The 27187-nt window shown below is 47.7% G+C and overlaps 1 protein-coding gene across 1 annotated transcript in view; it reads right to left on the bottom strand.

The window, feature by feature from the left end:
* Positions 1-27187, bottom strand: part of GABRA3 (gamma-aminobutyric acid type A receptor subunit alpha3) — a 162421-nt gene that overhangs the window by 53671 nt on the left and 81563 nt on the right. Inside the window, exons 4-5 of the mRNA XM_051968235.1 lie at positions 6363-6430; positions 1471-1691 (exon numbers count right to left, since the gene is read on the bottom strand). Coding sequence (XP_051824195.1) covers positions 1471-1691; positions 6363-6430 — 289 coding nt within the window. The remainder of the gene's footprint in view (positions 1-1470; positions 1692-6362; positions 6431-27187) is intronic.

Raw genomic sequence — 27187 nt, 5'->3', positions numbered from 1 at the left:
CTTCAGCTTCGCTCGCTCCTCCTCAGAGGATTCCGCCCAGGCGTTCAGCCTCTGGGGAAGGAGGCAGGGATGGGGTTTTTCCACTCCAGATACCTGTACTCCTCTCACTGATGTGCTTTCTGACAGGCCAAGATGTTCATTTTCAGTCCTGAACTAGCACTCACCTACCCTGAAGCCAGTGCTGGGAATGAGCTTCCCAGTCCCCCGCTCCTTTCAGCCAAATTCCCCTACAACAAAATGATGGAGATCCAATCCCGAAGGCATTTTTCCAGTCCTGAGGAGGACTCGTGGCCGTTCCCCCAATCACCTTGCACTAAGGCCCAAAGTGAGTAAATGGGGATTTTGGTGGCTCCCTTGGTGAAGCGATGTGTGAACCGGCCCAACAACCCCCTCGCTGAAGGGCTGTCAGTTCTCCTCCCCAGGAAGCTTGGATCAGGCTGCTGAGGGGCAGAATAATGATAGTGATGCCGGCTCCAATATTGCAGAGTGTCTCTTCCTGAAAGGTTCAAAGCCTTCTGCCGACATTATCCAATTTGGGCTCCCAACTATGTTGAAAGGCAGGCGGTGGCAGCGGGCATTATTATTATCCCCATTTCACAGAATCAGGCCCAGGAGGAAGCGTAGACAGGTTAAGTGACTTGCAAAAAGGTCACAAAATGACTCAGTTTCAGGGACAGAAATAGATTGAGGCTCTTTCCTTCCTTTTTCCCTCTCTTCCATTCTGTCTCTCCCTCTTTCCCCCTTCCCCATGAAGTGTCTGCTGTCCAGGGAGTCAGGTTTCTCCCAGGATGCCAGAATCGAGGGGCTCAGGAAAACAAGGGCTTCCTGCAAGTGAAACTCCTTCCTCAGGATCACTGCGAGTGGCACAAAAAGCCCCAGAAAACAGCCTTATTTCCTTTCTAATGCCTATTACAGGAGCTAAAACTAGAAGGGCTTTTGGAAATGAGTTATTCACACACTCTTCAACAGTGGGTCTCAAACCCATATGGGGTCTCCCAACTGAATGTGGGGCTTGCAAAATTAGGATTTATTAGAAGGAAATGTTTGATTTGCATACCTGTTTAACCTACTTATGTTCCCAGGGTCTCATAAAAATTTCTCGGGTGAGTGCCACCGTGAATGGCAAAAGTTTCGAAAGCCCTGGAGCCTGGGTTCTTCCCCACCTGGGTATTCCCCTCCTTCCTCCTCCTCTGTGATCCCTTCTGCAGCTTGGATTCTCTTCCTCTGACTCTCTCATTTCCCATCTACTCTATTTCCTCCTGTGTGTGGCCACCTCCCTTCTGGAGGGCAAGGCTCATCGCCAGCACCTCTTCTTTGTGTCCCCAGCACTTTGCCCACAGTCCCGGGCACGCGGGGAGCTGCCGGGCTGGCTCTGGAAGCCGAGCTTTGCTATGCCAGGCCAGGACTTTCCTCTCCCCGCAGGCAGGTGCCTCCAGCTTTGGGGCGCCGCCCCGCCCGGCGGCCACTCACCTCATGGTGTAGAGCAGCGTCCCGTTATCCACCAGCCTCAGCAACTTGTTGGGGGTGGTCATGTTGTGGGCCACCGACTTCTTGCCGTTGTGGAAGAAGGTGTCCGGGGTCCAGATCTTACTGGCCAGCAGGTTGTTGAGGGGGAGGATCTTCATGGGCCCGTCAAACTTGAGCCGCTCATCGTGCCAGGTCTGGCGGAAGAACACGTCGATGGTGTACTCCTGCGAGGGGGAGAGAAGGGCAGGGAGTGAGCTCTGGGCGGTGCCGGTTAATGGTAATTCCTCCATTGCAGTGCCGCCCCCCTTGGTCCCCCTGTCTCTAGTCCACACTGATCTCTGGGCCTAGTTTCCAGCCTTCTCTCTGGGTAATGCATTCTTAAGCGCTTGAACTGAGCCTGAAGTTCTCTGGAAAGGTAAGTGGAGCAGCTGGAGCGCTAGACTTTTAAGTCCAGCCTCAGACACTTGTTATGTGAGCTATGCTGAGCTAGTCTCTTAATCTCTGCCTCAGTTTCTTCCTCTGTCAAATGGAAGCAATAATAGTGTCAGTGGGAAAATTAGGTGTAATAGCACACACCGAGTCCTTTGCAAATCCAAAATGCACAGCATTCACACCCCTCTGGTCATTTTTATCAGGATGTGCCCATCCCTTTGAGCTCAGCCCACCTCCTATCTAGATGATCCAAGGGCTGATCTCCAGGGCCCGGAACTGCTCCCTTTCATCCCCTAGGTCTGCTGGGATCCCTAGCTTCCTTGGAGGCTCAGCTCTCGGTCTGTCCGGTTGCTGGAGTCTGCCACTGGGGTACCTCCCCCCAATTCCCTGAGGGAATGGGCTATTTAGTTTTTATCTCCCGAGCCCATTAAGAGCTATGGATGCTCCCAGTCATTGGGGGATAGATAAAGGCTCATGTGCATAGAGGGAAAACGATCACAAATTCGATTCCACCAGCCCGGGTCCCAGGGTGGGGAGGCCCTGCCTGGCGGGGGCGGCATGCCTCAGAGGAAGCTGGGAATGCCCAAGGTCCCTTCTTAGGCCTCCAGCCCGAGGAGAAAAGTGGCTGCGCCACAATGATAATCGCACTTGGAGGCGGCTTCCGGAGACCGCTTACAAATGCGGAAAGGGGGAGAAATGCTCTCCAGGTCACACATCCAGTAAATACCAGGGAGGACTGCCCGGGTGAGGTTCGGCCACGGAAAGGATTCATGACGGCCATTCTCTTGGGCAAAAGGTAGATTTATTTAGGGAAAGGAGATACCGTAGACGCTGGGAATGGTAGGAAATGGTGAGGGAATAGAGGCAGGAAAAGTTCCTCCAAGGAACTGGGGATTACTCGGTAGAAAGGGAGCCCACCACCCCAAAAGTCAGTCAGCTGTGGGAAGCGGAGTGAGCCAGGCCCACTTAGATTTTAGAAGGAAAATTTAAACTCGGGGACGTGGAGGAGTGGGCCTGCTGTGGACCTCTAGAGGGGGTGGGTGTTCCGTCTCCCGGGACAGATTACTCTATGAACCACTCCCAACCCCACTGAAGACCTCGTCAGGCGGAGTATACGTCAAGGACGTGCAAAGCAGAAGATCTCGTCATCACGAGGACCGGCAAGAACATTTGGGGGAGGGGGTGTCAAGTGAAGAATTCACGGGGGCCATGCTTTGATAGGAGGAGGTTTCTTTAGGGAAAAGGGGATATCCTCAACGCCTGAAACGGTAAGTATTAAATAGAGGGGGAGAGCAGAGGAAAGTATACCTTGGAGTATCTCCATACTGCTGTCAAAAAGGCCCCAACTCTACAAGTGTGTTTTCTACTTTCCCTCCAGCGAGAGTTTCCCCAGTTCCTCAGACATATCGGAAGAGTGTGGAGGAGCTAAAAATAACTGGAGAATTCTTTGTCCAGAGTATAGCCTCCAATTTGTAAGAGTGAGCATGTAGCCTTAGCTCAATCGTGAGTAGCAAAGACACAGAGACAACGGGAGCGATGAACTGTCATCAGGAAAATTGCCTGGCAATCAGAGCCAACTGTCTGGATGCCCTGAGGTGCCAGGAGATGCCATACCAAGGCATACCAATAGCTTTAGTTTGTTCCTCCAATTCACAGCAACTAATCTGGAAATCAAAAGAAATGCCCTGGCCTTTTCTGAGCTACATGGCCCAAGGGAAGTCTTTCCCCACTTGGAACCTAGAAACAGGGGCTGTTTCTTCCTAGTGGCTGGGATTCTGCATGCTTGGCCAAATTTCAAGCACCTACAAATGGTTAAACCGAGTATACACGTGTGACAGGACTGCCCACCAACAAGACGGTAACCTCTACGAAGGAAAGGACAGTGGCTAGATCTTTCAAGTACTTCTCACCTCGATGGGCACCTAGGAAGCACACGATGATCCCATAAAACAATTCAAAGAGTGTTGGAATCTTAGTGTTAACTCAACTTGAAACAAGGTGATAACTCAAGGGAGATGTCAGAATCCTAGTGTTAACTCAATGTAATTGATACAATGCTTGTGTGAACCTTTACTCGTTGGAGTTCACACGTTTGGGAGATTTCAGGGTTTAGTATAAGATATCCAAATTCATACCTCCCTTGAAGCTCTTAGGGCCAGAGAGCACTCTGGGAGAAAACCCATAATCCCATTGTCTCAGGAAAGTCATATATAAGCCCAGTCAAGAAAGTTCAGCTGCATTGGAGGCTGAAGAAAGCAGAGGCAGAAGCAAAGGACAAAACTGCAGGAGGTTAGCTGAATTTAGATTGAGAGGGGAGCATCAAGTGAGTTCAGCCAGAAGCCCTCTCTGAGTGAGGACTTTTACTTCAGAACATTGACTGGGGTCGGAGAGGAGCACTCTGGGAGATTGAGAGCCAGAAGCCTCTCTCAGAGCAAGACAGATTCACCTTCGTGCTGGCTGGGCTGAAGGACAAACCTTTGGATTTGGAGACATTCGGAGGGAGCTCTTGGAACCAAGCAGAGAGATAGGACTCTAAGCTAACCGGGCTATATTGGAGACAATAAAAGATCTGAACTTTTATCACCTGGCTGCATTTTGGATGATTATTACTCTTAACTGAAACTAAGGCTGCCTCCAGAAAACTTCCCCTGAGAAACCTGTTTTCTCCCAGAGAAAACCATTATATTATTTTAAAGCACAAGAACTCCAACAAAAGAGCACCTAACTAAACATACTTTACATCACAGGCACTTACTAGGAAATACAAGACCAAAAAATGAGACCACTCCAACCCCCCTTTTTTTTGGGGGGGGGGACAGGGAACTAGGAAAAAATGGCAAAGCGGAGACTACCTTCTGCTGGGGACAGCACGAAAGGTTTTGTAGAGGAGATGGCATGTTCAATTTAAGAAATGGATAGTAGACCAGTTTGGCTGGTGGGGAGAGAAGAATAACGTAAAATAGGGCTGGCACCAGACATCACGGGGATTAAGTAACAGGCGAAGGGTTCTGAACAATGAACTGATACGGTGCCTTTGGAATATTAATTTAGTAGCTAGAGGAAGCCGGACTAGAGAGAGGGAAGCCAATTAGGAAGCTGTCATAATTGTTTGGAGAGGTGACCAAGGCCAGATCTGTGAGGGGAGGGCATAGCTTTGAGAAATGCCGCGGGGTTAGAATTGCCATCTTGGCAACTAATTGGAAGTGGGGAGTGCAGGAAAGGAAAGGATCAAAGAGAATCCCAAGGTTATGAGCTGGGGAGCCTGAGGGAATGGGGGTGCCCTTCCTAGGAACAGGGGAGTTAAAAAGAGAAAGCAAGTCTATCGATTGCTGTTATCAAGTGTCTCTGAGCAACAGAAGAAAAAGTGGTGTTCAAACATATTTACAGAGTGAGTTTCTCCATCATGCCTAATGTGATGCCAAGAGACTAGAGATAGAGGAGCTTGCAATCTAGTTTGGAGGGGAAAATCCACAAACAGTTATAACACAGAGGACTGGAGAGCTCAGGGGCCACCTCCTCTACAAAACCTTCCTTGATGTCCCCGGAAGTGAGTAACAAAATACAAAAGTGGTGGGACTGCCCCCCAGAAGTGGAGTTCTGGAAGTCTTTGGAGAAAGAAGGAATCGGTAGGGGATTAGAGCAGTCCCAGCAGGCTGGATATTAAAGGCAAAAGCTACATCAAGGATTATCATGAGGGGTGAACCGCACTATTTTCAAGGCAGCTTTCCAACTGGGTCTCAACAAACAATGATACGGAATCTTCACGATTAAAGCATTTGAAAGCTACTTTCATCAAATGCAGGTGATTATTTCTTGCCCCATTCGACACATGTGATACAGTGGAAAGATTGCAGAATTGCATTCTCAACCCTCCCTTCTAGGCCTCAGTTTCTAATTTGTGAGGGATCGTGTTTCTTTCAAGTTTTCTGTGTATGATACTAAGACTAATTACTACTGACCATCCAAAAGCCTCTTTTCTTGGAGAAAGGCATGAAAAAATTGGCTAAGTATTAGGAGTTCTGTAAACTTGGGGTTTGAATACTATTGGAATTAAACCCATGTAGACATATTAAAATGAAAAGTTAGGGTTTTTTTTTTCCCTAGAGAAAAATGGGGATGGAATATAACCATAGGTTCCCCAACAGCCCACAACATATTATTAGCTCCAAGGAGGCTCATAGCAATTAGGGTTAGGAGGGACTTCACTATTCAATCTGACCCCTTCATTTTTCAGAAGAAAAAAAATAAGTGAGGCTCTAAGTGAGAAAATTGCAGAGTTGATTCCTACAGACTCAGACCTAATGAGAGGTAGTGACAAGCATGGCATGGCTAAAGAGTCATGGAAAGATAAATGACACTACCAAGGAGTCAAATGCATTGTTCGAGAGCCAAGACCTCTCGCACACAACCTCTATCCCAAGTTGCTACTTTTACTTCCCCTCCGGCCAGGAAAAGGTACTCACCATGTCTGTGTCGGAGACAGGGCCAAAACTGGTCACGTAGATGTCCGTCTTGACTTCGGTGACAGTGTCTGCAGCAGAGAGGAGAGAGAGCACGGCACCATTTAAGAACTGTTTGCCTTGGCCTAGAGAAGCTTTTAGAGTTTATTGATAGTCGTGTTCCTTCTGAGCAGGCCACCAGAGTGCTGAGCAAGCCAATCTGATTCCCACGACTAATCCTGAATGCCGGCCAGCAGTCACAGCCTGTTTCTGGGAAGGGACACCGGCCACGTGAGCGATCCAAAGAAATCCCTCTCTTGATAAGCCTTGTCTCTCAAAGGACAGTGTGCCTACTATACAATCAGATCCATCCCTCTAGAGACTTTTTCTGGGAAAATTCAGCAAGATGGAGAGTGGTCACATTTGCTAGAAAACTTAAGTCTCTGGCTCTCTTCAACAATGAGATGAACCGAATCAGTTCCACTTGTTCAATACTGAATAGAACCAGCTACATCCAGCGAAAGAACTCTGAGAAATGAGTGGGAACCACTACACAGCATTTCCAATCCCTGTTTTTGTCCGCCTATATTTTTGATTTCCTTCACAGGATAATTGTACACTATTTCAAAGTCCGATTCTTCTTGTGCAGCAAAATAACTGTTTGGACATGTAAACATATATGGTATCTAACTTCTGCTTTAACATATTTAACATGTATTGGTCAACCTGCCATCTGGGGGAAGGAGTTGGGGGAAGGAGGGGAAAAGTTAGAACGGAAGATTTTGCAAGGGTCAGTGCTGGAAAATTACCCATGCATATATCTTGTAAATAAAAAGCTATAATTTAAAAAATGGAAAACTTAAGTCTCGAAAATCTGCATCAAAAGAAAGGGGGGGCTCACTGCCACCACCCGCTCACCTTTGGCCTCAAATTCCCAAAGCCCGTTTTCGGTCTAAGACCCAATCTGGAGGTGACCCTTTGAGGGAAGGAAAAAGCCAATCCTAGGAGGTGCCATTCTCTGCCCAGATTTTGCCTAGTAATTTAAGAGATGCCCAGTGGGCCCCGTTTGCCAGAACAATCCTTCTGATTCCCAAGTTCTTTGCCAACTCCAAGGGAGAAGAGAAATACACACAGAGAAAACAGGGACCCACTGCTGGAGAAGACAGAGAGTCAGACAAAATGGAGACAGGATTCACGTGCATTAGTTATTTGGTTGTTTTTAAGAAGAGAGGGAACCTAGAGAGCTATAATATAAATGACTTCCAAACGAAAGATAGTTTCAAGGTGGCAAGATTAGTGAAGCTAGGACATTTAGCCTGGGGAAGAAAATAAAGGAACATCATCATCCCAATCGAGAAGACTAAAACAAGTCCCATAGTTTGGAGGAATGATTAAATAATGGTATTCCTATCAACTAGGGTTGTCTCAACATGGAACAGACTGCTTCACCTGGTGCTGAGTGCCCCACCCCTGTGGTTGGACCCTACATGAACAGGAACTCTGTGAAAAGGATCTCTGCTCACGTTGAGGCTGAACATGGCCTCGGTGGTCACTTCTAACTTAGCCTATAATGATGTGTTTCACACAAGGACCCTGGGTAAACATACAGTTCAACTTTTTGACTCTTAGGATGATGAAACACTGGGCAATCTCTACCAAAAGAGCCTGTAGAATAGTTAAAAATGAAATAGATCGCCATCTGTCTAGGCCAGATGATCTCCTGAGATCCCATCAGATCTATTATTCATGGCATTTCTCCTTACAAATATATGGCTGTGCAAAATATATGAACTCACAACATTAATAAGCATTTATTTAGTGCCTTCCCCTGCCAGCCGTGCGCGACGTCAGTTTTGTTTACAGCAAATTGCCTGAGTCACCACTTCTCCCTGTACTTTTGGGCACTCCCAGAAGGTCCTATGGCCTAAATCTGCCCCAGTGTAGGTTGAAGCCAGACCAAAGGTGCTTAGAGCAGCTCGCCGGCTCTCTTTAAGCCTGTTTTGGATGAAGCTCTTCAGAGGAGCCAGCCACACAGCCTCATCTGAGCAGAGTCCTTTGCTCACCAGGTATAGCAGGGATGAACAGTCCCACTCCATTCCCTTCAACGAGCATCAGTAAGTACTTACTATGTGCCAGGCACTGTCCTAGTTCTGGAGAAGTACGGGCATGAAGAGAAATAGTTCCTGACCTCAAGGAGCTGATAATTTACACTCTTGGCTAAGAAGAATGGGCTCTCCTGTTCCCTTCCTATAAATAAACTAGAGAGAGCAAAGTTTTCCACCTCCAAGCCTTCACCAATTTCATTAACCTTCTCTACCACCCTCAGGTGCTGTCATCGGAGGAAGCTGGGAATGGTAGAGCTGGAAAGGAAGATCTAAGCCTGTGATGAAGTCTCTGGACCCCCAGCCAGGGATTTTGTTTGTCCCTTTATTGCCCAAAGCCTTATAGCTGCCTGATGAAAGCTTGGAAAAATAATTACTCCCATTCCTCTTAGCCCATTAATATCTGCAATATAATACTCTCTTCCACAATTAACTTGTGAGGGAGACGGTGCAATCGTGACCCTCTCCATTTAAAGGGGACAAAATAGACTCAGAAGTTAAGAGCTTGTCCTTGGTTGCTCAGCTTGCGAAGTAGGATTTGAACTTATAGTACTTTAGAATACAACAGGGTGCATCCCTACAAACTATTCCACACAACAATCAATCTGGCTGGGTGTCAAAAGCACAAACAAACTTCAACCACGAATGTTCACGGCTCTTTCAAATGGTTAAACGTCGGAAGCGTATCATGTTATCACTGATGATATGAACTGGCATGAACAACCACCCTACCACTGCGCCCTAAGGACACGAGACCATTCCACGTGACTCGCAGCTGAAAACTTCCATTTGTATTGCCTTCCCCACTATAATGTAAGTTCCCAGAGAGCAAAGACCGACTGCTTTTCAATTTGTATCCCCAGAGCTTATAAGTGTTTTGCACACAGCACTTAATAAATGCTTCGCCAGTTCATTGACATCAAAGTGGTAGTGGTACAGGGCCTCCCTACTGGCTAGCCTGGTCCCCTCAAGGGTCAGGGTGGGGAGGCCCTTACTTCTCAAGAGTCAGGAGGAAAGCAAAGAAGCATAGAGTACGCATACAGGGACGAGAGCCACAATAAGGATCCGAGACCAAATTGCACATGGCCAACACTTCTCTCCGGACCACGAGAAGGTGAGCAGGCTCAATCCACTCCAAAAGAGGAGGCGCACATACCTGGAAGAAGTAGCAAAGAGGTCGTGTTGGGGATCCTCTTCCCCAGTGGAACATCTCCTGCAGCTGCTCTAGGGGTCGCTAGCTCCTCCAATCATCCAGGCCTAATTCCCTGAGATCTCTCCCCTCGTTACCGCCTGCTAGGTGTTCTGCTCCTCCATCTTCATCTCCCCAGTAAACCGTATGTTATGTGAGAGGCAGTGCCATATAGTGGAGAGGGGCCAAATTTAGAATGAGAAAATCCTTGCCCAAGTCCAGTAGCTCTCCCAACTTTGACCTGAGAACTCTTATGGCCGAATTTACAAAATCGCAGCATCGGAGGCCACCCGCTCCCACCTTGACTGGCTGTGTATGATCCTAAGCACGTCACTTACTTCCTCGGCGTCTCCAGCTAACTCTTTGCATGGAGCCAGACGGGCTAAGCTTCAAGCAGCTTGGCTACTTATGACCTGTGGGGATTATGGGTCTACTCTTTCACCTCTCTTGTCCTCAGTTTCTGTAGCTGTAAGATGTGCAAGTAGGACACTTCTTCCCTTTGGGCTTTAAATCTGCGATGCTTGGGGATAGAGACGGCCATTTTCTTTCATCATCATATAGCCACTGGCTGGCACCAGGCCCTTCACAAGTGCTTGTTGGCTCAGGTTCCTTCAATAAAACCCCAGTGGGTTCTTACTTCAGGAGCTGAGAAACTGCACGTGGCCAGAACTGAGCACGTTCTCTTTGTCCCCGAAGCATGCTCCTATTTCCACCTAAGGTCCAAGCATCCGAGTCTCCTGGGCTTATAACCTCAACATTGTCTTGGACTCTTCACTCCCTGTTCCCCTCCACATATCTAATCAATTGTCAGAACTTACCGCTTCTACCTTGACCCCATCTCCCATGTGACCCCTCCTCTCTACTCAACCAGCCGCTCCCGCATTAGTTCATCGCCTCTTGCCCATACTATTGTCACAGCCTCCCGATCTCCAGGCTCTCACCACTCCAAGTGTATCATCCACACAGTTACGAGTATGATTTTCTAGCTCTTACTCGATCAACTCCAGTGGCTTCCTATAGACGGAGATCAAACAAACTCGTCGGTTTGAAGTCTGAAAGGTCCTCTCAGTCTGTCTCCTATGTATTTCTCCAGCCCCACGAAACATTACTCTCCCTCTTCCATACTCTGATTCAGCTCAACTAAGATTTTTTCTGCCGTTCCCACATGTTTCCACCCCCAGGTCTCTGCACTGGCCATCTCCTAGGCCTGGGATGCTTCACAGAGTCTCCTTTTCTTTAATATGCAGATTAAGCATCACCAGCTTAGTGATCTGCCCTACCTTGTATTCATCTACTTTGCATTTCTATCTATATATTATCTTACTATTTATTCTGTGTGAACTTACTGGAAGATGAGCTCCTTACAAATTGTGTCGGATGAATCCTTATGTCTATATCCCCAGGGCCTGGCACACAGTGGGCACTTAATAACTGCTTATTGACTAAGATTGCAACAGGGAATGGGCCCAGGAACTTGCAAGAGGGGGGCCCTGAGTTTTCCAAGTACCAGGCAATCACACAAGCAGAGATTTTTAGGGAAAGGGACGTTGAATTGAATCTGCTCCGTAAATTAGCTAGGCTTTGTCCTACCATCTCATGCATCTTTTTCTCCATTTGCTTCTCATCTGTGAGTATTGTGCCCCCTCACCGGCATGGGCTCCGCCCGCCCACCCACGCACAGGCACTTTCTCCCCCCTCCCTTCCTAGTGCCTCATGGTACTTTGTTGTCCCTGGGGATTCTAGAGGCCTGCAGCCCGGAGATTCCCATCCCCCACCAAGCAGGGTTTTTCCTTGGAGAAGGCCAGGGATCAGTCACTGCTTTGTGTCCCAAGTACTTAGATCAGATCCTTCCCAAGCCAGGAGAAGTATGCATATCAAACTCCCATTTGCCCAGGGGTCCCTGCCCCAGCTTTTCCTACCTCCCCTAGTAGCTCCATCTTATTTGGGGACTGGGACTTTCACTTCTCCCAAACCGAAACCTTGAGAATCTCAAGTCCCTACACTTAGATCCGAGTGATAACAGCTCAAGGTTAGAAAGCTCTTTTGTCACACAACCGTGGGAGCCGGGGAGTCAGATACAATATTACTGTCTTTTGCCAAAGGAGGAAACTAGGGTCCAAAGCAATAAAATGGCTTCCTCGGGGTTCACATAGTTACTGAAATATTGGAGACAAGATTTGAATTCAGACCTCCCAACTCTCAAATTTCTCCAATTCTTTGTTTTCGCAGCGTACCGTGCCTTGACTTCAGAGGCCAGAATCCTACATTCAAATCCCAGCTCTACAACTAATGACTTGGAGGAGGGGAGAGTTGTTCAAACCACCTCAGTCTCTCTGAGCCTCGGTCTCCTCATCTACCAAATGAGGCGTGGAAAGGATGTTTCCTTCCGGTTCTCAAATGTCTGATCCTGTGGGAATTTATTTTACACGACTTGGCATATTTGTCATGGGTTTTGTTCTTCTTGCTTTCTCAATGGGTGGGAAAGGAGGAGGAGGAAGGAGGGAAATAATTCAGAACTTAAAAATGAATTAAAAAAGAAAATGTTATGTTCCTATTTTACAGTCTCTCCCCACCACGTGATAGTTCCCCCCTCCCCACGCCCTACCACAGAGTAGATTCCAGGAAAGAAGGCTAACAAAGTACAGTGGTCCTTTAAGAATCAACTTGAATTGGCCATCTGTGAATCCCCCGCAAAGGATGAAAGCTATTTACTGACCACGGTCAGCAAGAACTCCACAATGCACTGTTTCCATTCTCAGATAAGATACAAATGAAGATGACGTGCACTTTGGTATTTTTGTTCCTCTGGGAAAACACAATGGAGCCGAGCCCCTCATGAGCCTGCCTACTTCCACCGACAACTACGTGGCGCTGCAGCGAACAGAGCAAACCGGCCTGGAGTCAGTAAGACCCGTCTTCCCGAGTTCAAATGTGACCTCGGATGCTCACAAGGGGTGGCCAAGTCGTTTCACCTCGTTTGTCTCCATTTCCTCTGTAAAACAAGCGGGACGAGGAAATGATGAACAACTCCAGTATCTTTTGCCAAACAAACCCCCAAATGGGTTCACAAAGAGTCAGACGACTGAAAAACAAAACAACCAAAATTAGGAGTCAAATGAAATACCTGACACCAACACCGCCTACCAACACCAACGCCAACAAAAATTGACCTCATACGGAGCCAGGCAGGTTGCCGCTTACGCCACTGGCACAAAGGGACCAGAAGCCAAAGGATCTCAGACCATACTGACCCCGCAAGCACAACCCGGACCCAAACTGAAATTCTCTCTAAAGATATTTAACGATAAGTCATCTGGCCACTGCTCGGAAGACCGACTACTTCCCAAGGTAGCCCATTCGACTCTGGGGCAACTCTAATGGTTAGAAAGGCCTAATGTGCTTCTCTGCCTCTCCCCATTCTGTCTGTATCTTACTTGCTCTTTTCAGGACAAGTGTAATCCCTACCCCACATATAAGAGAGCTTTTTCAAAACTTGAAGACAGTGATCACAGGCTAATCTACAGGCTAACCATCCCTAATCTTTGCTTACATGGTTTCCAGTCTCCTTCCCATCTTGTTCCTGGTTCCCCCCTTGCACCCCAGTTCTGCTCCTGGTTGACTATCCTGACCTGGACCCGAGTTTCCTCATGGCTGGGTCCCCAGTGCCTCCTGCCACGTATCTTTCAGACATAGATCACATGACTGCTCAGCCTTTCTCCCATTTCCTAGCCTACCCTATTTGACTTTCATCTTAACAGTACCCAGTCCTACCTGTCTTAACTCAGAAGCTCAGTTGACCTTCTGGTCTTACATCCCTAGGGCCATCCCTAGAAAACTCAACCTCTAGCTGCGTTCCTACATTTAGACGTCTGGTGTCCTCCCAACCCAGCTTTGCCTGGGCTCCCGGTCCTAGTTTAGAAGGATCTTCTTATCAAAATGGAAAATGAGCCCTTTGAGTGACACATGAAGCCATTATTAAGCACTGTCACCTTCAGTCAAACTGATTTCTCCCCTAGCGGGAGAGAAGAGGAAGAGGATGAGGAACTTCTAAAAGAAGAAGAAACATTTGCCTTACTGCTTGTGTCATCTTGAATAAGTCACTTGACTTCTCTGGGCCTCAGTTTTCTCATCTGTTAGAGGGACCCATCATTCAACTATATGCTCTTTGAATTCTCTGATACCGTTACAGGGATAGAAGGGGGGCAAAAGGATTGAGCACCAAGCTGATGATTTCACCGTTGTGCCTGGAGCTGGCCCTGGGCAGAGGCCAGATTCCCAAGCTCTGGAGATTGGAAATGAGACCCCAGAGGGATGAACTGGGAAGTTTCCATCCATTTTGCAATCACAAAAAAGCTTCGCTTAGAAACTTTCCATTCTAGCAGCAAAAACGAAAGAGAAAAAAGATTAATGCATTCTAGCGAGACTTTCTTTTTTAATGGCTAAAATCTAAGGATACAAGTCTGCCTCGATTAGGATCCCAAAGCTGCCTGTGGCGGCTAAGGGTTCCCAGATAGCTACTGCTTGATCTTCTCTTGCTTCGTTAAGGGAGGTTAAACCAAAATAGACAGTAATAAATACTGAAAGTGGGCATTTTGAGGAAGCAAGTTTCTTTTGTGGTGCTTAAGGGAGCATGGCACACAGCCAAAGCCCACGGGCAAGTGACAGAGAAAGAGAAATTGGACATGAGAAAGGTTTCATTTAATTAAGAAACTTAAGTTTTCTCTCATTTTTCTAGGCTAAAAGTCAGGTTTCCTAAATGAATCCTCTGTAAGAAACTTTTTTTTTTTTTTTACTTTGACAATCACCATAAATAAGCACGCGCTGAGAAGCTGCACATCACAGGATGACATGGTAGGGGCTGAGGCCTTCGCCATATGAGTGAGCCCCTGCTGGCGGAGACGTCACCATCTGCTGGGGACTGAGGATATATCAGATGTTTTACGATTGCTCATGGAAGGAAGCCTCCCCCCATCTCTATCTTGGCCACTATTACATTGGAAGGAGTTAGTTAGGAGATTTAGAGTCACCTGGATGCAAATCCTGGCTCATCCACTTCTGATTTAGCAAGTCCCTTAACCTCTCTCCAACCTTCATCTTCAACTTTTATGACCCGATGGCCTCAGTTCTCTTTTAGCTCTGAATTTATGTTCCATGGATCAAAACTTCCGATCTGCAAAAGGAACCTCCAAAATCAAGTCCAGTGCCCTCACTGTGCAGATAAGGGTGCTGAAGCCCAAAGACATTTAATGATTGATCTAAAAATCACCCAATCAGTAAGGAGTAGAGTCAAAATTTGAGCTAGCATCCTCCAATCCCAGATAAAGCATTTGTTTCACTGTCCCATCCTCTAGGAAAGGGAAGGTGCCTCAAGGGAAGGGAAAGTGAGAAGAGAGAAGGCTGTCTGGGAAAGGAAGCAAAGACTATGGGACAGAGCTCATTTCTATTTCCCTTATAAACACCATGGGAAGGAAGGAGGGAGAGACAGGAGGAGAGGGAGAGAGAGGGACAGAGAGAGACAGAGAAGGGGAGAGGGTGTGTAAGGATGGTCCCATATTTTTCTGTTATACTGAGGGAAAATTCCACTGTACCTCACTTGGACTAGGGTACAATCTTTCCCCCTTTCCAATAGCTGCACTGCACTGAAAGGCCACCAAGCTGTTTTGCCATTCCCCAATTCACTTTGGAATAAACAAACACAGCTTGGAGCTCCGGCCTTGAAGGGGTATTTCTGTTTACTATGACTTCCTAGTTCAGTTTGTTGGACTCCAAACTGTCCACATTGCAGCTGTAAGAAAGCTCTCTCACCTTGGCCAGCAAAGCCCAGCCCTTTTCCACCGCTGTGGGCATAGCGTTCGGCATCCGGACATCCCAGTTTTGCAATTTGGCTGAAACGGAGTTGATGAAGTAGGGAATTGATTTACCATATGTTACCTTGAGACTGAAATCCACGCCACACTTAAAATTTGCCTCCAAGAATGTATAAGGGGAAACTTTCACCAACTGAGCCTGTAATATTCTCCTCTGGGGGCTCTGGGATTACCTTCTAACCCAATGTGGTAAGAGATGAGGCTCTCCCCCCCATTAAACCCTCATCCCCCCAAAAGCTCATTTACTGTTGCTTTGCCCAAATTCCATAGCTGTCGGGGGCCAGGTGCAGCCATCCAATTATTCCAAAGTTTGGAAAGCCGTATGTCGACAAGCTGCAGTGAGACGCAGGAAACACCAATTAAAAAACTCCATAGGATTCTGCAGTAGACTGGTTTCCCCTCCTCTGGCCTAGTAGAGGCAGAACAGGGAGGGCAGTGAGGGCAATTGGCCATTGAAAGGTCTCTAGGGCCTTCAGTCTGAGAAGCAGCTGGTCAGGAGCAGCAGCGTTCTCAGCCCCCAATTCAAAACTGTCGGGTAAGGAGCTTTGCACTGGCCGTACCAGCCTTGGAGTCTGGGGGGAGGAATTTGCTTTCCAGATGAGCTTCATGCTAGACGAGCGGGGCCCAAACTAAGAGAACCCCTAGGTCTCTGGAGCCACAGACTTGGGGTCCAAAAGGCCTCTCGCAGCCTGCCTTTGCTCTATTAATTTTGGTTTGAGCTATCTTGCCAGCACAGAAACTAAGCAGGGAGTCCGTAGAAATCCTTTCTGGAGAAAGCAGGTGCTACAAGAGGGCTGCTTTTTCCCAGAGGGCCTAAGTCTGAAACTAACCAGGGGGCCAGAAACCAAAGTCTAATTCTGTTTAGCTTCTGGCCTCTTGCCTTTCTGGCCTAAGGATTTTGCTGAGTGGGCAGACCATGCTACAGGAGGCTCAGGGAAGGAAAAAACCTGAGAGAAAACTGTCTGGGAATAGAAGCAGGGACTTTATGACCAAAAACCTATTTCTATGTCCATGTAGTACATGTCTGCATGGATCCGTGTGTGTGTGTGTGTGTGTGTGTGTGTGTGTGTGTGTGTGTGTGTAGGGCTGACCCCATGTTTCTACCTTATACTGAAGAAGTCCCTCTGCACCCCACTTTGCCAATAATATTCAACTTGGAGAATGGGGGGGTGAGTTGCTGTCCTTGGTACTTACTGGCTTCTCCACCATTTCCCACCCCACCAAATAACAATAATAAAACTTTTCATTAAGTCCAGATCACATAAAGGGTCTTGCTCGAGGAATCGGGGCAGCCAAAACAAAGACCAAAACGAAACCATCACTACCCTTTGTACTTCAAGGAACTTGCTTTAACTGCAGAACTGGCCCCCCAAGGAATAAACCCACAGGCTTCTTGCAGCACTCAAATGTAGTGAAATAATAAGCTAGTAGGGGCTCTCAGAGAGGTTAGATGTAGACTAAGACCCAGCCTCACCCAAAGCCACATAGCTTGGCGGTGACACAACACGGAGTAGAATTCCTAACCGTCTTTCCAAGAGCAGCATCAACAAGAAGAGACCTGAGAGACATCCTTTGTTCTCCTGAGGGGCCCAGCCCCCCCCCCACATTCATCACCTTTGGCACCAATGTACCACTCCTCACTCACCAAGATTCCATTTTATGAGACAATTATTACCATCCCATAATCAGCTGTACCGTAATCAAGTCACCCAGGCACACGTTCTACCCCCCTGCTTAATTAGCCAATAATGTGTACATCTTAGGGGGCCGGTCCTCGGAGGCTGGGGATGTTTTTTAAACATCCCATTAAGAGTGGGTTCTCATCTGGTAAACGATTCAGTCAGAGCCACTAATGTGTGCAAAAGTAAAGAAGGCAGAGCTCGAAAGACCCAGCACCCCCTCCCTCTCCACCAAAGGCAAAGCCCCTCGGTGAGGCTGGAGGCGGGCGGGCTGCCTGCCGACATCCTGCACACCCCCTACCTTGGCTCCCAAAGCAAAGGCCCATATGCTTAGTCTGTGGCGTGCATTTGCATAATGAGCTCGAGGCCCTAACTCCAAGTACATAAAACAAAATAAATTAATTAGCCCAATCGACTGCAATTACATTTCAATCCAATATTCTAAGCAGGACACATGTGAAATACATAACAACTTTTTAAACTAATCAATGTAATTGCAATTGTAGGCAAGCCAGACTGAACCCCCACCAGGGAGCCGAGTCACAAAGAGATGAAGAAAAGGAGAGGCAGGAGAGAAAAAGAACAGGGAAGATAGGGGGGAGGAAATAGAACTGACCCCAAAACAAAGTGGGCAGGTACCTCAATTTACGTCCTCTACCAGTCTGTCACAATGATGTAGAAGCCTAACACCAAAAGAGATACAAGAGAACAGCTAGTTAGAAGTCTTCAATATACAAATGGAGAAACTGAGGCCCAGAGGTGCTTGGCCAAAGTCACATGGGTAGGATCACAGGATCATAGGATCATAGATTTTAGAGCTGGAAAGTAGGCTGAAGACAATCTAGTCGCGCTCCTTCTTTTCCAGATGAGTAATCCAAAAACTAGAGAGGGGATGCGTCTAAGTTCATATATATGGTATGTGGCAGTTAGAATTTGAATTTGGGTCCTCTCCCTCTGAATCTATACTCTTTCCAGTGCATTTTCCCAATCAAAGAAAGCATTTATTATGTTTAAAACATGGAGCTAAGAGAGAGAGAGAGAGAGAGAGAGAGAGAGAGAGAGAGAGAGAGAGAGAGTGTGTGTGTGTGTGTGTTGTGTAGGGCTAATCCCTATTTCTCTGTTACAACAAGGAAGCCAGAGCCATCATACCTTACTTAAGCTAGGGGACAACCTTAGACAAGCCTTTCATGCTTTCCAGTGCCCCCACTCCACTGGGGCCATAAAGCCAACAGGCTCTATCCTCATCCGTAATTCAAACACCATAATGAGAAATGGCCCTCGTTCTTCACGTGCTTACCTCCTACTGGCATCTATAAGGCACATGGGAAGTCACTGAAGATGGCAGGAGTACATCCCAGGAATGGCACAAAATGGAGTGCCCGATTGCGGGACCAGAAAGCAGACCACGATGGTTGATTCACGGTGTATGTGAATAGAGACTGATGGAGGCATTCCTATTTCATCCTACAGGCAACTGAGAACACAGAAGTTTCTTGAGTCGAGCAATGACACGGTCAGACTTGTACTTTAGGCGGATTCGGTTGCCAGTTGAGTGGAGGTAGATTGGAGAGAGAAAAAAATGGAAGCCAGCTATCTAATCAAGATGTAGCTCTAGGTGAGGGCGATCAGGGCTCAAACTGGGGTGGTAGCTATGAAAACAGAGAAAGGGAGGGCAACGTGGGATGGTGTGAGTCCACCGACAAGCTTTTATTAAGCGCTTCCTATGTGCTGGGCACCGTGTTAAGTGCTAGGAATACAAAGACAGACAAAATCAGGCCCTTCTCTTGAGCAGCTCACATTTGTTTTAAATAAATAGGGACAGAGAGTAAAAGGGCTATAACGTAGGCAGAGGGGAAGCCTTAGCAGCCAGATGGGAAGGAGACATGGAGGCCTGGAAAAGGCCCCCTAAAGAACCTGAAATTGAAGAATACTAGGTAAACAAAGAAGCAGTGATGGAGTATTGGGAGACTATTCTAGATATGGGGGATAGATGGTGCACAGATGCTGCAGTCAATAGGCTTCTGGGCCTGGAGTCAGGAAGACCCAACTCAAATATGGCTTCAGACCAGATAAACCTAACCCTGGCTTGGGGAGTCACTCACCTTATGTCAGCTTCAGTTTTCTCAACTGAAAAATGGGGATAATAATAGTTGTTGTTGTCAGAACCTAATAAGGTAATATTGGTAAAATGTGAAGCGTACGCCCTGACATATAGTAGGCATTATGTAAGTGCTTGCTAGCTGCAGTAACAGGAGGAGGAGGAGATAGAGGAGGAAGAGGATTAGAATTGCTATGATTTATTTTTTTTTAATTTTAATATCTTTTTATTGATAGAACGCATGGCAGGGTAATTTTTTACAGCATTATCCCTTGCACTCACTTCTGTTCCGATTTTCCCCCTCCCTCCCTCCACCCCCTCCCCCAGATGGCAAGCAGTCCTTTACATGTTGAATAGGTTACAGCATATCCTAGATACAATATATGTGTGCAGAACTGAACAGTTTTCTTGTTGCACAGGGAGAATTGAATTCAGAAGGTAGAAATAACCCGGGAAGAAAAACAAAAATGCGAGCAGTTTATATTCATTTCCCAGTGTTCTTTCTCTGGGTGTAGCTGCTTCTGTCCATCCTTGATCAATTAAGGCTCTCTTTATCAAAGAGGTCCACTTCCATCAGAATACATCCTCAAACAGTATCATTGTTGAGGTATATAATGATCTCCTGGTCCTGCTCATTTCACTCAGCATCAGTTCACGTAAGTCTCGCCAGTCCTCTCTGTATTCATCCTGCTGGTCATTCCTTACAGAACAATAATATTCCATAACGTTCATATACCACAATTTACCCAGCCATTCTCCAATTGATGGGCATCCATTCATTTTCCAGTTTCTAGCCACTACAAACAGGGCTGCTACAAACATTTTGGCACATACAGGTCCCTTTCCCTTCTTTAGTATCTCTTTGGGATATAAGCCCAGTAGAAACACTGCTGGATCAAAGGGTATGCACAGTTTGATAACTTTTTGAGCATAGAGAATTGCTATGATTTAACAAGTGATCACACATGGAAGATGAGGACAAACACGTCAAAGTTTGAAGTCCAGGTGAATGGGAGGGTTGCGGTGCTCTCAATAGAGAAACTGGGAAGTTTTCAATGAGCGGTGTTTTAGGGGAAAGATGAAGGGTCTTGTTTTTCATCTTTTGGGTTTGAGATGTCTATGTGACAGCCGGTATCCCAAAAGGCACTTGGTGATGTGGCAGTGGAGCTCAGGAGAGACCTCAGGGCTGGATATCTGGATGTGGGCCTCATCTGCACAGAGATGACAACTGGACCCCTGGGAACTGACGTCCCAAAGAGAAAAGGTAGAGAGGGAGAAGACGGGACAGGGTCTGGGGACACATTGATGGTTAGTGAGTGGAATATCTAGTGAAGGAGATTGAGAAAGAACAGTCAGACAGGAAGGAAGAGCAGGAGAGAGCAGAGGAGGAAAGCTGGGAAGGATAGAAGATCCAGGAAAAGAAGGAAGGTGTCAATTTTGCCAAGTGCTCTAGGGAGGTCAGAAAGGACAAAGCCCGAGCGGGGAGCCGAAAGGACTTGCTGAAGAATGTCCAAGGCGGCCTAGAAAAGACTGGCATCTGAATAGGGAGTTCTGGAAGACCCGGAAGCCTCACCACTGCCACACTCGCTGTTTGGGGGCCTGGGTATCAGGTGCCAGGATGGGCAGCTGCAGAGCTCTGCTCAGAACCTGTGGCCGTCAGCATGAGCAGACAGCGTGCCACCTGGACCTGGCCCCTCAGCCCTGCTCGCGGTAAAGTTAACGTGCCAGCAAGGGGCGCTGGGTAGGAAGGATGATCTGCTTGGGCCCCACTGTCCTGATGCTTGATGGGCATCCTGGGGGACACGGGGAGGGGGAGGGATGGTCCATCGTGACTCTGCCTTCCTTTGCTTCAGTACTAACTGCTTGCCTGCCGGGGGAAGTGTTTGTTATTACAGAAATCCATCAAGGCAGAGTTTGTTTTCGAACCGTCAGTTTTCTTTAATAGGTGCCCTCTGCCTCATTAAAAGCAAAGCAGAGATTGGGGGCCTCCGAGGGAACCTCGACTCTCCCTCATCGGGATCGGTATTGAATCAGGACTGGAATGGGGATGGCGGGGAGGGGGGGCGGTCCAGGGGCTTTTCATGAGAACGAGAAGCCCACCCCCTTCGTCTAGCCATCCACCGTCCAGCACAGCTGGTCGGGCCAGAGCTCCCAAGGGCCCAGCGGCAGCTGCCGTGGCCACGGCCCAGGCAGACTGCCAGCCCCGTGCTTTCACCAGCCCGAGCAGTCAGACAGCCACCCCCTCACCAGCCACTCGTTCCTGAAATTTCTCACTTCTCCCCAGAGCAAAGGAGGGGGGCAGTGTGTGCCCAAGGACTGAGGGCTATTTTTACTGAAACCCAGAAACACCCTGTTTGAGGAAGACAAACCACCCCCCACCTCTGTCTTTGGGGGAGGGGTCGGGGGAGGCAAAAAGAACACCAGGCAATCAATAGGCAAAAGGGAGCTGTTTGGCCTTCTCCTCTCCACTATGACACACTAGAATTTCCAGGCCAGTGGGTTCCCATACTGAGCTCAGGGCTGTGAACTGAGCTGAGAAGAACCTTAGCAATGAGCCTAGAATCTGGATGCCGAGGACCAGGAGGCCTGGCACTGAGCAAGGGAACACTTGGGACTCGATGGAAAGCCCCCAGGCCTGGAGGCGGGTCCTCACGTCAGCTCTGCCACTTGGTAGCTGTGTGGCCGTGCGCAGTGCCTATCCCCGGCTCTGCTCCCCACCATTTACTTCTGGAAATGAAGGTTTGACCCGTGTTCCTAACAACTGCCATTTCCAGTCCCGCTTTCGCTTGAGCCTCCGAACACCCCGTCATATTGTGAAGTCATCGAACCTCTTTTAAAACAAAGGAGGAGGAACAAGCAACGACAGAGCTGATGCAGTTATCGTGAGGCCCATTTTCTACAGGGAAAATCTGAGTTTCAGAGAAGTTGTCATCATAATTATTGCAAGTCTAGCCCTCTATCCACTAAGCATCCTCACCTTCTAAAGCTTAAAGGTCCTCTAATCCTCCCTTCCCTGGAGCCACTGCCATCCAGCACCCTAGCCAGAGCAGCAGAGTCTGCTCGGGCCGGGGATGCCAGAGGTCACGCTGCACCCTGGCTGGCCCACAACATAAACTCCTGAAGGAGATGGCAGAGGCTGGAAGAGGAACCAAGTCATCCCCACCACAGCCCGGGCTCCAGGGCTGGCAAGTCAGCCTCAGGGGTGGCACCTGGCAGCTTTGGCTCGCCTTCCTTTTTTCCGCTCTTCCCTTTGGGGATTCAATTTCTTTCCAATTTTAGCCTTTGGAACAAAAGGTGAATAGAAATGTCTTCCTTTTTGCAAGCCTTGAGGTACTCTCAGGATGACTGAGCTTCGAACTGTGCTAAAGGCATGACAGAGCATATAATGCTGGACAGCTGGGGTAGGGAATCAGAGCATCAGAGATTTATAGCTTCAAGAGACCTTCGAGGTCATGGAGTCTACACCTTCATTTAACAGATGAGGAAACTGAGGCACCAAGACTAATGTCGTTAAGTGACCTTGGCCAGGGTCGTACAGCCAGGAAGTCGAGAAGAGAGCTTCTAGACTTTAAGTCCAGGGCACCATCCACCTAGCTGTCTCTAAAAGTTCCACTGACATTTGAACTCAGACCTGACAGGTGTGAAAACGATAAAGCAGATGTAATGGTCACTACACCATGGAGCCATATTTAGAATCCCTCAAAGAAGCCTAGAGGGCAGCCACCTGGAGCCTTCTGGCTTACTCGATTCTCCTTTTGTCCCCTTCATGCCTTTAGCCAGGGTCATTCTAGTGCCTGTTCTCCCTCCCCGCTTTGCTTCCTGGGATCTCTAGCTCCCCAAAAGGCTCAGCACGCCATCTCCTGCACCAGCCCTGTCCTCCCTCCTCCCCATCCAGCTTTCGGTACTCTCCCAGCAAACTACTTGACATCTACTCGCACCGACATCTTTGTACGTGTGACTGTCCCTCGATGGAACGGAAGCTCCTTGAGGGAGGGGGCTATTTTGTCATCGTATCCCCCGCACGGAGCCCAACACGGCACTCGCCCCACACGAGTTACTCCATAAAGATTTGTTACGTGAACGTGAATCACAGAGGGTAAGATAATGAGCTTCCGTTTCTCTCAAACTGACTGGTTCAAATCCAGTCATCATTTTGCTCTAGCACGCTGCCTCTGGAGACCCGGGCTCCAATCCCACCTCTGCCATTTACTCATTATGTAACCCTGGATAATTTACTTCCACAGTTTCTTCATCCATAAAAAGAAGATAATAGCAATAGGATCTCCCTCACGGGATAGTCATGGGACTAACATGATGTAAGAACCCGAGAGCTATCCCTGAAGCCGGGAAGACCCGGCTCTGTCACAGTATGCCAGTGTGTGTCAGTTTCCCATGTTCTGAGCTACTCTCTGAGCCTCTAAATTTCAAAAGAGCTAGACCTGCCTTTGTAGAAGTCACTTTCTATTTTTCTCAATAGTATCTGATTTTTTCAATTACACATAAAAACAATGTTTAATATTCATTAAAAAGTTTGCTTGAGTTCCAAAATTTTTTCCTTGCCTCTCTCACTTTCCCCTTCCCTAAGATGGTTTAATTTAATTTACGAATTTAATACAGATCCATACGTATGCAATCATGTGCAACACATATCCATATTAGTCATGCTATGAAAGAAGAAACAGACCAAAAAGGAAAAAATAAGAAAGTAAAGAGTATGCTTGAACAAAGGTGCTTATACTGTGGGTCACGATCCTATGTGAGGTCACGTAACAATATGGGGGGGTCACAAAATTATGGTTTGTTACCCATAAATGTTTACCTATTTTATATACCTATATACCTGGGGTCCAGTAAATATTTCTCAGGTGAAAAGGGGTCATGAGTAGGAAAAAAGTTGAAGAAGCCCTGACATAGAAGGCACTTTTTCCACTGGGAATTCTCTATCGGAAAGAAATCATAGTCTAGTTCCTACCCCCTACTAGGTAGATCCAGCCCCTATTGGTTAGTTACAACTTGGGAGCACATCTTACCTGCTCTCCTCCATTTCTTCCCAAAGCTTAGCAATCCCCTGGCATCAGCAGGACTCGACTGCCTTACCAGATAGGTGCTAAGCTCAGGGAGCTCAGGATTCCCCCAGAGTATAAGAGCGGTCCTCAGAGATTCTAACAGCCCCCTGAAAGCCAGAGATGCCACCTGAGTCTAGATCTCAAATTAAGCCGATCTGATGCTGCGCTGCCCTGGTCATCCACAACAGGGCTGTGAAAAAGAGCCCAGCACTGGGAATGCTCTTTCCCACGGAGAGCTAACAAAGAGAGGAGAAAAACTGTAAAAACTTGGCCTGACTGTGTAAAAGCAATACAAATTAGTCATTTATGGCAGCTACTTCCCATTTACGACTAGTCCCCATGCAGCACATAACCTTTCATGCATAGTACTAAACGTTTATTCTGAAGAAGACTTGGGGGTAAAACTAATCACTGTCTTTCAACATTTGAAGGGCTGCCATGTGGAAGAAGGATAGAACATTTGGTTCTACCCCCTTGTTTAATCAAGAAGGAAAGGGACTTGGCCAAGGTCACAAGTCTGAGCAGAACCAAGACTAGAATCCATGTCTCCCGGCTCCCGACCAGCTCCCTCCCTCTTCTCCAAAAGGCTGCCCAGACAGCAGATGATACAATCTATCTAGACAACTCTCTAGAGTACAGAATAGGATATCGCAAGGGCCTAAAAGAAAGGCAGAACCCTCATGGGGTCCTGGATTTCGTGCCCCTGTCTCTCTTCCTTTGAATAAGTATACCCATGCAGAGCCGTGTTCCAGCCACGAGGATCATGTCACCAAATCTCAGTGACGCCCACGAGGTCAACGAGTCGCCTTGTTTTGGGATCCTTAGTTCATCCTTTGTGTGCTTTTCATTTATGCTTTGGAGCTAGTTACCTAAGGTACCCATTTTATGACAAGTTGTCACCTTGTCCTTGCATAAGAACTGTGCACGTTAGTCCTTCCTTCTGCCATCCTTGTGTCCTCCCTGCTGCTATCAATGACATCAACCGAGGTGGAGTGAGAAAAACTCTCTTCTTTTCCCTTTTAAGTCCCAACCCATTTCGATCCAGATAAACGTCTCAACTTTTGAGCCTAACATTCAATACCCATAATGATTTGACTCCAACCCATAGTTCCAACCTTCTCTCTCCCTACTCACTTTCGCCAAGTATCTGGTCAAACGAAACACCCCCGCTTCCTCGAGTTCTCCCTCGCTTTCCTTCCTCCACAGTCCACTACCCCTCAGATATCTTTTCTCTGTCTCTACCTGCCAAAAGCAGAGCCATTTCTGGGAGCCCAGCGGCCGCCTCCATTTTGGAGAAGTTCTCTCTTTCCTGCAATTCGTGACTGCACTTTTCTCACCCCTCGCCTGTGCACTTAGCATGATTTACTCAAGATTACGGCTATTTGTGAAATATCTTCCCTGGTAGATTGTAATCTCCTTGAAAGCAGAGATTGGGTCTCATGGATTATCGCCCTCCCCTCGGTGGCACCCAGTGTGGAGCCCGGCATAGAAGGTGTACTTAATGGCTATTTTTTAAACTAAATGGAACCATTTATCCCTCAGTCTGTGCAATGGCAGGGGCATTATGGGGATGGCATGTGGGCATAATTAGGCCCGGACTTTTCTCTCAGCAGGTCTCAGAGGAGGGGAGGGAGCCAAGGCTCAGCAGTCACTTGGCACCTCTAAAGCTCTGCCTAATGCTCCAGAGAAGGAGCCCTGGGACTCGGTCCCTTTGAGACCTTTCTCCTGTCTGTGTGCTGCTTAAGAGTCCCACACTATCATTTCACTTTAATATTGCAAAAAGCTCAGGATTCGATCGATTCCCCCGAAAACAGAGGTCACAGCACTTTCCTGCCTTAGCGACCATTTTGTGAACTACTGTGACAAAGAAAAAAATCCATTATCTGGTGGCTGGGCCATTATCTGAGCAGCGATGAGCTTTTCCTCACTCAGCCCGAATGATACTTAAACAGAAAGCATCTAAGTCATCACTGGCCCACGCTCAACAATATCCCGGCAGCCCGAGAGCTTTACATTTGGCATCAAAATACCCAAATTTTGATCCCACTTATGCCATATGCTACCTGTGGGAACCTGGGCCAGTTGCCATTTCCTCACCCATAAAATGAGGGAATTTGGGGAGGTGCCTTTGAACACGTCTTCTAGCTCCAAATCTAGGATCCCAAATCACTTTATCTCTCTTGGTCTCAATTTCCTCATCTGTAAAATGAGCTGGTTCGACTAGATTCTAGTTCACTGACACAATGAGGTATCGGGGAAAACTAGTGAAGGCAGATATCCCGTGACCAGAGAAAGATGCAGCAAGCCCCGACTTCCAATTAATTATCACGTCTACGTTGGGATGTGAGGGACTTGCCGGGGAAGGCCCACCCCCAAGGACGAAGCCAGAAAGAGAGAGCATGACAATGTGACTTATATGTTAGCTGCTAGGATGGTTCCCTCGCATAGGGGCCAGACCCGGGCCGTCTGCACGAAAGCATTTGGCTGCCAGTCCGCCACCTGGGCAGGTATTTTCAGCTATGCCACTGGCCAGTTCCCTGGGATGTTTGTTCAGATGGCACTGTGGCATCCGGTCTGAGAATTAAAAAAAGCTCATCAATCAGCAAGTATCTATTGTGTCCTCAAGAGACCTGGGGCAGGGAACAAAAAGCATTTTCAATCCCACAAAAGTCAAGGTTTCCCAAGTTGTCCCTGGTCTGACCTATGACAATGGATACTGAACACGGGGATGCCGACTCGGAGATGCTGAGCAAAAGCCCACTCCAAAGATTTAAAGCTTCTGTTCCCTCACCTAGCTCCCACCTGTGGGAGGCTGCCTAAAGACAAAGGGGGAAGGCGGGAGCCATTA

Source organism: Antechinus flavipes, chromosome X (assembly GCF_016432865.1).
Source record: "Antechinus flavipes isolate AdamAnt ecotype Samford, QLD, Australia chromosome X, AdamAnt_v2, whole genome shotgun sequence".
Lineage (NCBI taxonomy): Eukaryota > Metazoa > Chordata > Mammalia > Dasyuromorphia > Dasyuridae > Antechinus > Antechinus flavipes.
Note: the sequence above shows the minus strand (reverse complement) of the source record. Positions and strands in the feature narration are given on the sequence as shown.